The sequence below is a fragment of the Microcebus murinus genome, chromosome 13 (assembly GCF_040939455.1).
Source record: "Microcebus murinus isolate Inina chromosome 13, M.murinus_Inina_mat1.0, whole genome shotgun sequence".
Lineage (NCBI taxonomy): Eukaryota > Metazoa > Chordata > Mammalia > Primates > Cheirogaleidae > Microcebus > Microcebus murinus.
Window position 1 is genome coordinate 14671694 of NC_134116.1, and position 13854 is coordinate 14685547.

A 13854-nucleotide genomic window follows, 5' to 3' on the forward strand; every position below is an offset into this window, starting at 1 on the left:
AAGTAAGTATCAGACATTGTGATGCCCAAATGAAGAAGTCCTCAAGGAAGGCAGCTGAGGTTTTCCTAGAAGAACCCATCTAAGATGGCAGTGTTCTAAGATGGCAGGGAAATGAAAAGTTCTACCATACATACACATGGTGCTGTGATAATGTAGGAGAGGGAAGGATTTAATCCCATCTGGCAAGCAGAAGAAAAAGTCTTCCTCCAATTTAAGTCCAGGCTAAACAGATAAATAGGAATCTATCGAGGTAAGAAATCCTCCATTCCACACATTCCACACAAGCCATCCACAGCATGGCACCTCTGTGGCCTAAAGATGGCCTGCACTTCACAAAGAAGAGGGCAAGCAGCGCCCAAGCACCAGAGGAGACTGGCTGGAGGGGGACACTCCAAGCCAGTCCCTCGAGCACCACTGAGAGATTTGGGCTTCATTCTCTAGCTCAGAGGTTGGCAAATGCCCAGCCACGGGCAATTCCAGCCTCCAACCTACAGCTGATGTTGGAATCGATATCAAGCTAAAGTGGTTTTTACTTTGCTAAGAATCAAAAGAAATAATATTTTGCAACGTGAAAATTACATGATATTCAAATTTTAGGTTCTTCAATAAGGTTTTCCTTGGACATAGCCACACCCAATTGTTTACATATTGTTCATAGCTGCCTTCAAGATCCAAGGACAGCATGGAGTAGTTGTGACTGTCCCAGGACCTCATGCAAAGCCGAGAATATTTACTATCAGGCAGTTTATAAAAAATGTTTGTCAACACTGCTCTAGGTTAATGATTTTCAGTGTGGACACATCCAAGTGGTTACAAAAGATATCCCCTTGGGGTACAGAAACAAAATATTAGAACATTTATTTATGTTGCCATGCTTAAAAAAATAAAGCAAGTTTTTATTAATATTTATTCTATGGACTGAGTGTGGATGCCACACTTGTGCTTACATCGAAAGGTCCTGGTTTGCATGTGATATTCCAAGGGAGGGGCGGAACTTCTGCATGGTGGTGCTGGCTCACACCAATCATCACTGGCCCATGACTGGCTTTCAGTGAACTGCTGTTTTCAGTTTATGGGGTACAAAATGTCACTCGGGTAAATTATATAAGACCTGTAATGAATAGAACTGATGGGGCTCTGAACAGGATACCCCAAAATACGACACCTTGGCATACTGAGTCTTTTAAGCTGAAGGAAACTGAAATAAACCACAGAAGCAGGTCTCTCTGACCTTCTTCCATGCTTCCTGCTCCTGAAGTGGACCATAGAAACTATGATTCTTTTCACCCCTTCTTCCCTGAAGCAGGCCATAAAACCTAGGAAGGTCATTCTCTGACCTCCCTCCCTCCTCCCCTAAAAACCTTCATGTGACAGATGTCTTGCCCTTTCCCTGGAGATAAGAATTGCCACACAGGGATGCCAAGAAGAATCTGAACAGGCCTTGTTAAGAGTCTCCCAGCCTGGTACCATTAGATAATACTCTTTGTCCTCCAATCGTACTTCAGCATGACTGTTCTTAAAATACACAGCTTTCCCTTGGTATTTGGATCTTCATTTCTGAAGGCTCCTGTGTCATGTAAAACTTATATTAAATAAATGTGTATGCTTTTCTCTTACTAACCTGTCTTTTGATATAGATGTCTCAGCCATAAACTCTGCAATGAGTAAGTAAAAGATACTACTTTTTCTCCCCTACAGAACCATTATCATAACTTTCTACTAACTGGAGAATGACTGTGAAAATATTTTGGACCAGAAAAAGGTTTGGCATATCTCATGGGGTAAACATAAAAGAATTATTAATATAAAAGACAAAGCTGAATTATGTATTTTCTTTTACAAAAGGTCCCCAAACCCACAGACTTGATGATAACATTCCAGTAACACTGATGCCAGCAACATTCATCTTGGCAGATGCTTTTTAAAAAAGAAAGAAAAAGTAACAAACTGAAAAAATAAAGAAACAACCAAAAAAATCTCTGGTAAGAATACAGAGAATTTTGGAGGAAAAAAAAAAGTTTAGTAATGTTTCTATTGTCATATAACTTTGTTGCTGAAAATCATATATGTTAACTATAAAAAAGATTAACCATGTAATAGCTCTAAAATGTACTAGGACTGTTGAAAGAAGCCAACACCAAGACCAAGCGAATAGCAAATGATTAAGTTTGAGATTTGAAATTAGACAGACTTGGGTTTGACCCCTGAATCCACCACAAGGAAACAAGACACCTCAAATGAAATCCAGAAGAAACAAGAGACAGCAGAATCAGATAAATACAAATTTCAGCTATTAGATCAAATACAGAAAAAATAGTTTTAATATATTAAAGAAAAAAGGGGACATGAAAATATGAGTAAGGAATAAGAGACTATTTTTCAAAAAGCATATTCAAAAAAAATTAGGTATTTTAAAATGAAAACTATGATTGAAAATTTCTTTTTAAAAACTCAAACTCAAGAGATAGTATAAAAGGCAAACTAGATACAGCTGAAGAGAAAATTAGCAATCAAGAAAATATATCCTTTCTTAGTTTTTCTTTGCCTGATCAAATATTAATACTAAGAGAGGTACATCAACAGTCTCACTAGAAACAGAAAAAAATACCAGCACACCATTTAAAGCCATCTTTTCCAGAGGGGCAGAGAGGCCCGTACAAATGTACTCAATTCAGTCAGTAAGAATAAACGCTGGAACGTATTGAGCTCTTACTCTGTGTAACACAAGGTGTTAAGCGTATTACAAATACATCTCCTTTTATCTTCACAGTGATCCTATGGAGTGGGTACAGATACAGAAAGATGGAAGGTCTACACTGGGGCTCAGCAAGTGCCTTGCTCAAGGTCACAAAACTAGTACGTGTAGAAACCAACGCATAATCTCCCAATTTGCCTGATTTGTAGCTAACTTGATATACCCAATAGAGGTCAACAGGAATATATCCTACTATCCTCTATCCTCAGTCCTTGACCTTGATAAACCATATCCTCTCTGCTGACAAAGACTCTCTCTTTGTCCAGCCCTTGAGCCATATTCTTGACTGGGCCCCGACCTTGGGTTTCCGTGTCCAGTTTTAGCAAGAATCCTGCCAAGTCAGTTTAGGGAGAATGCCCCCGCCCCTCACCTTCATATCTGATCAAGTTCCTCATCCCTACTCCCCCAATCCTTCATGTCTGAGCCCTTGGTCTCCCTTTAGCAGGAAGCCTGTTAGGCCAATTTAGCAAGAATCCCCCTACCCTGATGTCTTCTCTTAGTGATTTTCCACCACTGACCCCCTCACTCTGTTCCTTGCCTATAAATTCCCAGCTGTCTTTGCTGTATTCAGAGTTGAGTCTGATCTCCCATCCCTATGGCAATGTCCCTTTTGCAACAGTCTTAAATAAAATCTTACTTACTTTTTTAACAAGCATCAGAATAATTTTTTCTTTAACAACATATTACAATTTTCTGATTTGTACAGTCAAAAAGATGACTGTGGAAATTTTTTAAATGGAAATTGTTAATACAAATTATGTAATTAGCACATAACTATAATCCTTGAGATCAACCCCATTAATATCTCTGTTATAACCAAGACTTTTTATAATAGAATTTTGTTACTTTCATAATTTATTGTCCTGTTGCTCTATGTTATCACTCTGGTCTAACACCAGATAGTCTCAAATCCTTACATTCCCTTTTGGGAATGCAAACTCCATGCTGCAGAGAGTTTTATCAGCATACACACATGCACAAACACACACACACACAGCCCACTGACTCAAACAATGTATTAGAGTAGCGTTTTGATGTTCTACATGCAAAGATCAGAAGAAGTAAAAATATTAAACTGTACATTGAAAATTGCCCTACAGATTACTATATAATTTCCCCCTTGCATAAAGAGATATGAAAGTAACAGACTGTGTTTGAGGTTTACATAAAGTCCCATGAATCAAAATGGCCAATCTTTGAGATGAACCCTAAAGTGTGTGTGTGTGTGTGTGTGTGTGTGTGTGTGTCTGTGTGTATGAATCTTCTATGTTCACCTACCAGTTTCTCCAGCTGTTTTGTTCTTCCCATGAGGCTTATATAGAACATAAGAGCATCCTTTTACATGGAAGTGATCATTAATTTGTCTAAACCACCTGAAAATAACAAGAAGATTTGCTCATAGCAACAGATTTCATAACAAACATGGCATTATTCCAATTCTAAAGAAATTCTGGCATAGCCCAAGTTTGCCATAGCTATGAGAGGTTGAGGCCCAGTAGCCGGCTACATGGTTTACTATCAACACACACCTACAGCATTATCACTTTCTAAAACTAGAAATAAGGTATTACCTCTAAGTGGGTCTTCATACCTCATAAGTGTTGTATTTCCAGTGAAAGGACCAAATCTAATATCTTCAAATGGAGGCTGAAAGCCCAAAATATGTAAAGCTTCCTCTTGAGTAATAGGTGGAAGACTGCAAAAGAAACATTGTCTTTCATTTTATAATTCTAATCATATAGAAATACAACCTATCTCAATGTTAATGTCTAACTTGCAAACAATTTTTGTAATGTTTATCATTTTTATTTTATTGAAAATAATTCATATATTTTAAGCTAAAAACTGTATACTAAAATATGGCAGTATTTTTCTTAATTTATGAAAAATCTATTCTTAAAAATCTACCATTATAGACAAAGTAATGCCAAATTACTTTTGAATTTGTAGTCTGGAGATACCAATACATTGATATACTTACTTTCCAGCTCCCATTGTGCTATATAAGAAATTCCAACAAGAAATTAATGAGGAGATACCACAAGAAGTCTTATATTGTGGTCGGCTTATGCAGTACCTGCGAAAACAAAAGACTGTTTTCTTCACTGGAATGGTACAAAATATTCATACTAGAAATATAAAACTCACAGCAAATAAAAGTGTTAATATAATGAAAGTAAAATCTTCTCTCAAAATATTTTCGTACTTATTAATCATGTCATAAATATATAACAATAAATCATTCATTTTAATAAAAATATCTAAGTATGACTAACTACTAAAGTGGATGTTACCCAAACCAATGGAAAAAGTTTAAAGATATACAATTTAGACATCCCCTATTAAAATTTTGGTGTAAACTCCTAGATGAGCTTCATAGATGATTAATTTGCAACTTCGGAAATACTAGAGAAACAAAGCATTGCCTTCTATGTATCAACTTCTCAGAGAGATTCTTCAAACTAAAAAACATCCATTTATCACCCCCTATGTCTATCTAAAATCCTTGCGCAAGAAGCCATGAAGTGGTGGTTCTATTGTCACAGAGGGTTTTAAAAGTGAAACACACAGCCCTTCCATGGCACAATTCAGTTACACTGCGTAATCCAGATAATTTTCAAAATGGTCACGATTCAGCAGAAGAAACTGAGGCTAATTTGAACTGAAGGTAAAAGACACAGACTATTCCAATTTTAAGGAATAAATCGGTTGGCTTTTAAATTATCTTTAACTGCTTTCTAATGAAGAAGCTAATGAGTGGCAAAAATGAAATGGAAAAACAAGCCCAATTTTAGTCTTGTCTGAAAAATTAATTACAAAAAGAAAAGTTATATGTATGTATATGTATTTGTATATGTACATATAATATGCATATTGGTACATATACAAATCAACAATCACCTTTGAATCCATAGACTGAAGTATGACCATGAAGACACTGAGACACAAAAGTTAATAATGATCACTTAACATAATATACTAAGTTCTGTCTTCAACACCTTCATTGTCACATCTGTTGAGTCTTGAAGTGGTAAAAAAAACATATAACATAAAATTTATGTTAACCGTTTAAGTGTACAGTTCAGCAGTGTTAACTGTGTCCACCCTGTTGTGCAACAGATCTCTAAAACTTTTCATGTGGCAAAACTGAAATTCTGTACCCCTTGAACAACTCGCCTTTTCCTTCCCTGGCAACCCCCATTCTACTTTCCATTTTTATGACTTTGACTACTTTATATTCCTCATGTAAGTGGAATCATGCAGTTTTTATCTTTTTGTGACTGGCTTATTGCACTCAGAATAATGTTCTTAAGGTTTACCCATGTTTTAACATATAGCAGGATCACCTTCATTTGTAAAACTGAATAATATTCCATTGTACATATGTATTAATACATACTGTACCACATTTTCTTTATCAACTCATCCACTGGTAGACACTTGGTTTACTTCCACCTCTTGCCTATTGTAAATAATGCTGCAATAAACACGGGAGTGCAGATATCTCTTTGAGATCACGCTTTCAATTCTTTTTGGCTATATATCCAGAACTGGGATTGTTGGATCACATGGTAGTTTTATTTTTAATTTTTTGAGGAATCTACATACTGTTTTTCATAGAGGCTGTTATATCATTTTATATTTCCACCAACAGTACAGAAGAGTTCCAATTTCTGCACTTCCTCACTAACACTAGTTATGTTCTGGGTTTTTTTTTGACACCATGGGCGTGAGGTAATATCTCACCGTGGTTTAGATTTGCATTTCTCTAATGATTAGTGATGTTGAGCATCTTTTCATAGGCTTTTTAGCCATTTGCATATCCTCTTTGGAGAAATGTCTTTTCAAATCCTTTGCTCATTTTTTAATTGAGAAAATTTGATTTTTTGTTGAGTTGTAGCAGTCCTTTATATACTTTAAATATTAACCTCTTATCAGATATATGATTTACAAGTATTTTCTCTTATTCTACAGGTTGCCTTTTTCGCTCTATGGATTGTGTCCTTTGATATATATAAATTTTTTGAGTTTGATGCAGTCCCATTCGTCTATTTTCACTCTTGTTGCCTGTGCTTTTGGTGTCATGTTCAAGAAATCATTGCCAAATCCAATGTTAAGATTTTCCCATTTTCTTCTAGGAGTTTTGTAGTTTTAGGTCTCACATTTAGGTCTTCAACCATTTTCAGTTCATTTTTGTGTATAGTGCAAGGTAAGTGTACAACTTCATTCTTTTGCATGTGCTTATCCACTTTTCCCAATACTATTTGCTAAAGAGACTGTCCTTTCCCCACTGTGTCATCTCACCACCCATGTCAAAGGTCATTTGACCACATATGTGAGGGTTTATTTCTGAGTTCTCTGTTCTAATTCATGGGTCTGTATATCTGTCTTTATGCCAATCCCACAGCATTTTGATTAGTGTAGTTTTATAGCATGTTTGAAATCAGGAAGTATGAGGTCTCCAACTCTATCCTATTTTTCCAAGATTGTTTTGGTTATTCAGGGTATCCTGAGATTCCCTATGAATTTTAGGACTTTTTCTATTTCTACAAAAAGAGTGCCGTTGGGATTTTCATGGGTATTGTATTGAATCTGTAGATCGCTTTGGACATTTTAACAATATTAAGTCTTCCAATCCATGAACATGAGATGACCTTCCATTAATTTATGTTTTTAATTTCCCTTAGCAATATTTCTTAGCTTTCAGTACACAAGCCTTTCACATCCTTGGTTATGTTTATTCCTAAGTATTTTTATTCTTTTTTATGCTATTGTATAATGAAAGGATTATTTTCTTAATTTCCTTTTTTGATTGTCCATTGTTAATGTACAGAAATGCAACTGATTTTTGTGTTGATTTTGTATCCTGCAACTTTGTTAAATTCAGTTATTAGTTCTAATAGTTTTTTTTTTTTTTTTGAGACAGAGTCTCACTTTGTTGCCTAGGCTAGAGTGAGTGCCGTGGCATCAGCCTAGCTCACAGCAACCTCGATCTCCTGGGCGCAAGCAATCCTCCTGCCTCAGCCTCCCGAGTAGCTGGGACTACAGGCATGCACCACCATATCCGGCTAATTTTTTCTATATATATTAGTTGGCCAATTAATTTCTTTCTATTTATAGTAGAGACGGGTCTCGCTCTTGCTCAGGCTGCTTTCGAACTCCTGATCTCGAGCTATCCGCCCGTCTCGGCCTCCCAGAGTGCTAGGATTACAGGCGTGAGCCACCGCGCCCGGCCAGTTCTAATAGTTTTTTGTGGAATCTTAGAGTTGTCAACATATAAGCTTATGTCATCTGCATGATCATTTTATTTTTTCTCTTCCAATTTGGATGCCTTTCATTTCTTCTTCTTGCCTAATTGCTCTGGCTAGGCCTTCCAATTCTATTCTGAATAGAAGTAGCAAGAGTGGGCATCATGCCTTCATTCTAATCTTAGAGGGAAAGTTTCCATTTTTCACCACTGATTATGATGTTACCTTTGCGCTTTTCATATATGACCTTTATTACATTGAGATAGTTTCCTTCCATTCCTAATGTGTTGACTGTTTTTATCATGAAAGCATGTTGAATTTTGTTAATTTTTTTTCTATATCAATTGAGATGATCACTTTTCTGTTCTTGATTCTGTTAATGTGGTGCATTACATTGGTTGTGTTGTTTGTTTGTTTGTTTGTTTGAACAGATGGAGTCTCGCTCTGTTGCCAAGGCTGGAGTGCAGTGGTACAATCATACCTCACTGCAACCTCAAACTCCTGGGTTCAAGCAATCCTCCTGCCTCAGCCTCTGGAGTAGTTGGGACATGAGGCACATACTACCACCTCTGCCTAAATTTTGTTTTTAGTTTTTTAGAGACAGGGTCTTGCTGTGTTGCAAGGTTAGTCTCAAACTCCCTGCCTCAAGCAATCTTCTCACCTTAGTCTCCCAAGTTACTGGGATTATAGGTGCTAGCCATCATACCTGGCTCTACATTTATTAATTTTTTATGTTGACCCATCTTGAATTCCAGAAGTTAAATCTCACTTGGTCATGATATATAATTTTTTAATGTGCTGTTGAATTCAGCTTGCTAGTGATTTATTGAGGATTTTTGTACCAATATTCATTACGGATATCGATCTATATTTTTCTTTTCTTGTAGTATCTCTGTAGTATCTCTTGTAGTATCTTTGGTATTAGGGTAATACTGGCCTTATAAAAGTGAGTTCAGAAGTGTTCCCTCCTATACAACTTTTTGGAAGAGTCTGAGGAAGATTGGTGTTAATTTGAGTTTTGCCCCAGTTTTTAACATTCCAGAGGGCCATGGTGTTCTCAAACCTCAAAATACAGGCAGCCTGTGTTCCATTCTTATAATTACTACCTTCCCACAATTCACTAGAGACAGTGTCCTCAGCTAGAAGTCAGATAGTAAGATAATAAAGTGGTGGTTGGCACAGCGTCTCCTTCATTCTCCCACCCCACTAAACTGGATCTCCACAAAGGACTTCACTGCTTCTTCCCTGATGCAACTGTTCATACCCCTATATCTAACCACTAATGGTTTCTGGACCAATATGTGAACTTTTAAGGAAACCTATATTATTTGAGGCACTCTTAGTGTCTTCTCTCTGTTGGTCCAGAATGCACAGGATTTAGTATATTTTAGAGCCTATGTTTTGAGGATGTTGTTATTTCTTTGTCAAAGGGAAGATGGGGTTTTTTCCTTGTTTTTCATTTTGTTGTTGATGTTGCCGTTATTTTCATGGGTCTGTGGCAAGGAGTGGAATTTTAAAAACCCTTTACTCTGTCATATTTAAATTTCTCCATTCCCATCTTAAACATTTCATAAACCCTAAGAATCAACCCTAGGCATCCCACCAAAACTAGTTTTCCCCCAGTGACATTTGATCCTCTTAAGGTTCAAGGTGGCAACGAATTCATTGGAGTACTCTTAACTGTTTTAGTGAGAAGGCTACTAGAAAACACATAAGCAATTTACTAATGTCCTTATTCAAGTAATCTCCTGCCCCTATTGTTTACATGAGTGTGAACTTCAACCTAAGCGATCTTGTGGACAAGTGATGATTAAGGACCCTGTAATCACACTACACATCTCCCTACCCCAATGAAACACAAGAAATTCATTCATTCACTTTGGTTTTTTGCTGTGAACATTTTTGCCAAAATTCAATCATTGGGATTATTTTATAAATCCAATACTATATAGTACTTTATATGTTATAAAATTTATCTTTATGTATATTTACATAGAAAGTTTTATATGTATATATATATATTTTTTATAACACTAAGTTTGGCCTTAAAGTAGTAAAAAAAAAAAAACTCTATCAAAATTTTAGCATTTATTAAATCTAGATAAGAATTATATGGAATCACATAGATGATTTTAATGATCAATCAAGTCTGGGAAATACTGGCATAATTCATTATTAATCTGCTTCAAACATTCGTGGTACACTTTGAATATTTAGAGATCCTGGAAACAATTTTAAAGCTAAAAGTATTTAATAAACATATAATGTATTAATTTATAAACCATAGAATTATTGCCCAAATATATATTTCAAAAATTAAGAAATAAAAACTGATATAACAACATTACCATCGTCTGAGGTCCAATACTTTCCTCTGCTTAATATCTTCAAGAAGAGAATGCTGAGGACACTCTCTCTGAGATCTTCCTTTTTTATCTGAAGTTTTTTTCTTGAAAATTTGTTTCTTTGCATTACCTAGAATACAAGAGTATAAAATAAACAACATTGTTAACATGAAGTAAACTACAATGGCAAAAATTAGTTAAGTACCAAATTAAGAAGTAACTGCCACTAGTTCTTAAAATGATATTTGTAAACATACTAAATAATAAATGTATTTTCAAAAAGAGTCTCCTACCTTAAAGGGAAAGAGATAATAAAAACAAAAATTTTAAACCATGAATGCTATTTCCTCTCAAGTTCTAATATTTCAATTCCAGAGCTAGTCACTAAGCAAATAAAAGAATGAATCACAAAATCTTTAGCCACATCTAGAAAATCAAATTACCAACAGCAAAGTATTTAACTAGACCACTTTCCAGAGAAAGAAGCCTTTCTATAAAACAATAAAAGCATATTAATGCAACTCTATTAAAAAAGTAAAAGCTCTGGATCTAATAATGTGATGATGTAATGTTTAAAAATATCTCCAGGCCTACAGAGACCACAAAATGAATTAAGAATGATGCACACATGTACATTATTAAAATGCAATGTTAGCACCAGGAACTAGAATGGAGAACATGGTCTCTTTTCTTTGTGCATTTTTGCATGTATGTATGTATGCATGTGTATATACACATAAACACACACACGCCTGCACACACACACACTCTACAAAAAACACCCAAGACAAACAGTGGTTACCTGTTGTGGAAGGGGGAATAGGGAACTGGGCAAAAGGGAGACAAAAGTGAATGTGAAATTTTACACTATTTAATTTTTACACTTTTTATTTCTTAATGATGCTAGTGGATTATTCAGTCAAAAAATTATATAAATTAAAATATTAATAACATCTAAGTCTCATTTCATTAAAATACTATTAACATTTCAGATAGCTATGCTCAAATACTTTAATATCTTTCACACATATACTATTTTATTTTTATTTATTTATTTATTTTTGAGACAGAGTCTCACTCTGTTGCCCAGACTACAGTGCCATGGCGTCAGCCTAGCTCACAGCAACCTCAAACTCCTGGGCTCAAGCAATCCTTCCTCAGCCCTCCCAGGTAGCTGGGACTACAGGCACACGCCACCATGCCCACCTAATTTTTTCAATTTTTAGTAGATACAGGGTCTCGCTCTTGCTCAGGCTCATCTCGAACTCCTGAGCTCAAGCAATCCTCTTGTCTCGGCCACCCAGAGTGCTAGGATTACAAGCATGAGCCACCGAGCCCAGCCTATTTTAAATTAAATAATCAAATCTGTTATAAAAATTAACTGAAGGCTAATATTTGTATCAGTTATTCATAAATTAGAAAACACAGTTTATATAGATATACGCCTAGTAAACAAACATGGGAAAGGATTCATTTTAATTATTCAAGATACTCTACCATAAAACCATGTGGTATCCAAAGCCAGCTGGAACTCAGGAACTATCATTAAACAAAGAATTTCTGTAAATGTTACAATAGTAAAGACTATAAAGTCATGAAACAATGTTTCCCCTTCCTTTTAATTATTCTGTCTTTACAGAGAACACAACATTTTTCATGGAGCTAAACAACTGCTGGGAAACATGAGTAAAATCTCACTGTGCCAAAATTCCTTCACTGGTAAAAATGAATCTTAATCAGAAGACAGAAAAATGTTTCTAACATTTTTGAAATGTCTTTCCTGCCTAATAATAACTTGATGCCTAAAGTAGTTTTCCCAGCCACTTAAAATTTTAAGACTAATGAAACATCAAAATCCATGACCTCAATAGGCCCAGAGAGTGGCCTGTACTTTCCTCTGAGGGTTGCCTAAGACTGCCTGCTATTCTTTTTATTGAATCCTATGATTCCCCCTGGGATAAATAAGCACATATGTTCCAAATGAGCATACTTCATAAAATCCCCACGCTGCCACAAAGAGATCTGGTCCTACAGGCACAATTTCATTCAATGTGAGAAAAGGAAGCTATGTCAAAGTGGAAGCTAAGTTTGAGAGAGGAACACCTGAGCACTTTCCCCTCCCCATCACATCAACTCCAGCAACCTTTGCCCACTGCCCTTTGTCATTACCATGCTCTGTCTTCCATTCGTCACCCTACCCACAACATACCCACATGGTCCAACACGAAAAATACATATGTATTCACATACTGGCTTTTAGAGAAAGGCATGAAGATAGCAAATAAAAATAGAAAAAATCTTTTTTTATTTGAACAACCAAAGGACAGAGTTCTGCATAATCACCATCACTGGAGGGAAGAGGGAACCTAGAAAGAAGACAGCCACAGAAAAGAGGAGGTCCAAATTCTGTGGATAAATTTGGCCAAATCTTGGGCTGACCCCTGAACCATGCATGCAAAGAACAGACCCCAAAAGCAACACAGCTAAGGCTAAAAGAAATGAGCTGGGACTGGAACTGTCCCCCAGAGACAGAATTTGCAGTTTTAGTGAAACCAAATTAACTGCCTACCAAAACCAAAAAAACAAAAACAATAATTAATACTCTTTGGAAGAATATACCAGAGTTGCCGTAACAGTCCCACTATGTAGGATACAATGGAAAATTATAGAACATGTGAGGAAATTGAAAACTATCACTCATTCTCAAGAAAAAAGATAAGGCCAATTCTGAGATGTGCCAGATTTTGACATTTGCAAATAAAGATCTAAAGTAGGTATTATAATGATGCATTATGAGATAGTTAAATGCTCGTCATAAATGAAAAGACAGCAAGTCTCAGATGAGAAACAGAAGCAATAAGAATGTAAATTCTAGAACTAAAATAAATATATGGAAAGGACATACCATGCAAACACTCATCAGAAGAAAGCTGGGGCAGCTATATTAGTATCAAACAAAACAACTCTCAAAGCAATAAATATTGCCAGGTGTAATGAAGGATATTTCATAATGATAAAAGGGTCAATTCATGAAGAAGGCATAAAACTCATAAATGTGTGTATACCTAATAACAGAGTTTTAAATTAAATTGTTTTTAAATCAACAGAATGGAGTATAGGAAGCATCAGGAATCTCTCTTCCCACCTAGACAACAATTGCACTGGCAGAATCTGTCTGATGTAACTATTTTGGAATCTGGAGTCTATTCAAAGGATTGCAACTTTGGGGAGGCCTTGAACAGTAAATTGTGGTTAATTTTGGACAATTTCAGCTCATAGCCAGGTAACAGCTACCCATACCCCAGCCCAGTGGTGGGCAACGATGCATGTCTTCCTGAAGTAGCTCCAGGTAGCTTATTGGAGCCAGGCTGGGCAAAAAGGACCATAACCTACAAAAATTGAGGATCTGTTCTATGGCCTTACCACTCTGAATGTGCCTGATCTCCTCTGATCTCAGAAGGTAAGCAGGCTTGGGCCTGGTTGGTACTTGGATGGGAGGATCTGT

At 36.1% G+C, this 13854-nt stretch overlaps 1 protein-coding gene across 5 annotated transcripts in view; it reads right to left on the bottom strand.

Annotated features, from left to right (window-relative positions):
- Window positions 1-13854, bottom strand: part of BIVM (basic, immunoglobulin-like variable motif containing) — a 39685-nt gene that overhangs the window by 14519 nt on the left and 11312 nt on the right. For all 5 annotated transcript variants that reach the window (XM_012751961.3, XM_012751955.3, XM_012751957.3 and 2 more), the window contains exons 4-7: window positions 10353-10479; window positions 4737-4832; window positions 4347-4451; window positions 4034-4128 (exon numbers count right to left, since the gene is read on the bottom strand). In XM_012751961.3, the coding sequence (XP_012607415.1) occupies window positions 4034-4128; window positions 4347-4451; window positions 4737-4832; window positions 10353-10479 (423 nt within the window). The remainder of the gene's footprint in view (window positions 1-4033; window positions 4129-4346; window positions 4452-4736; window positions 4833-10352; window positions 10480-13854) is intronic.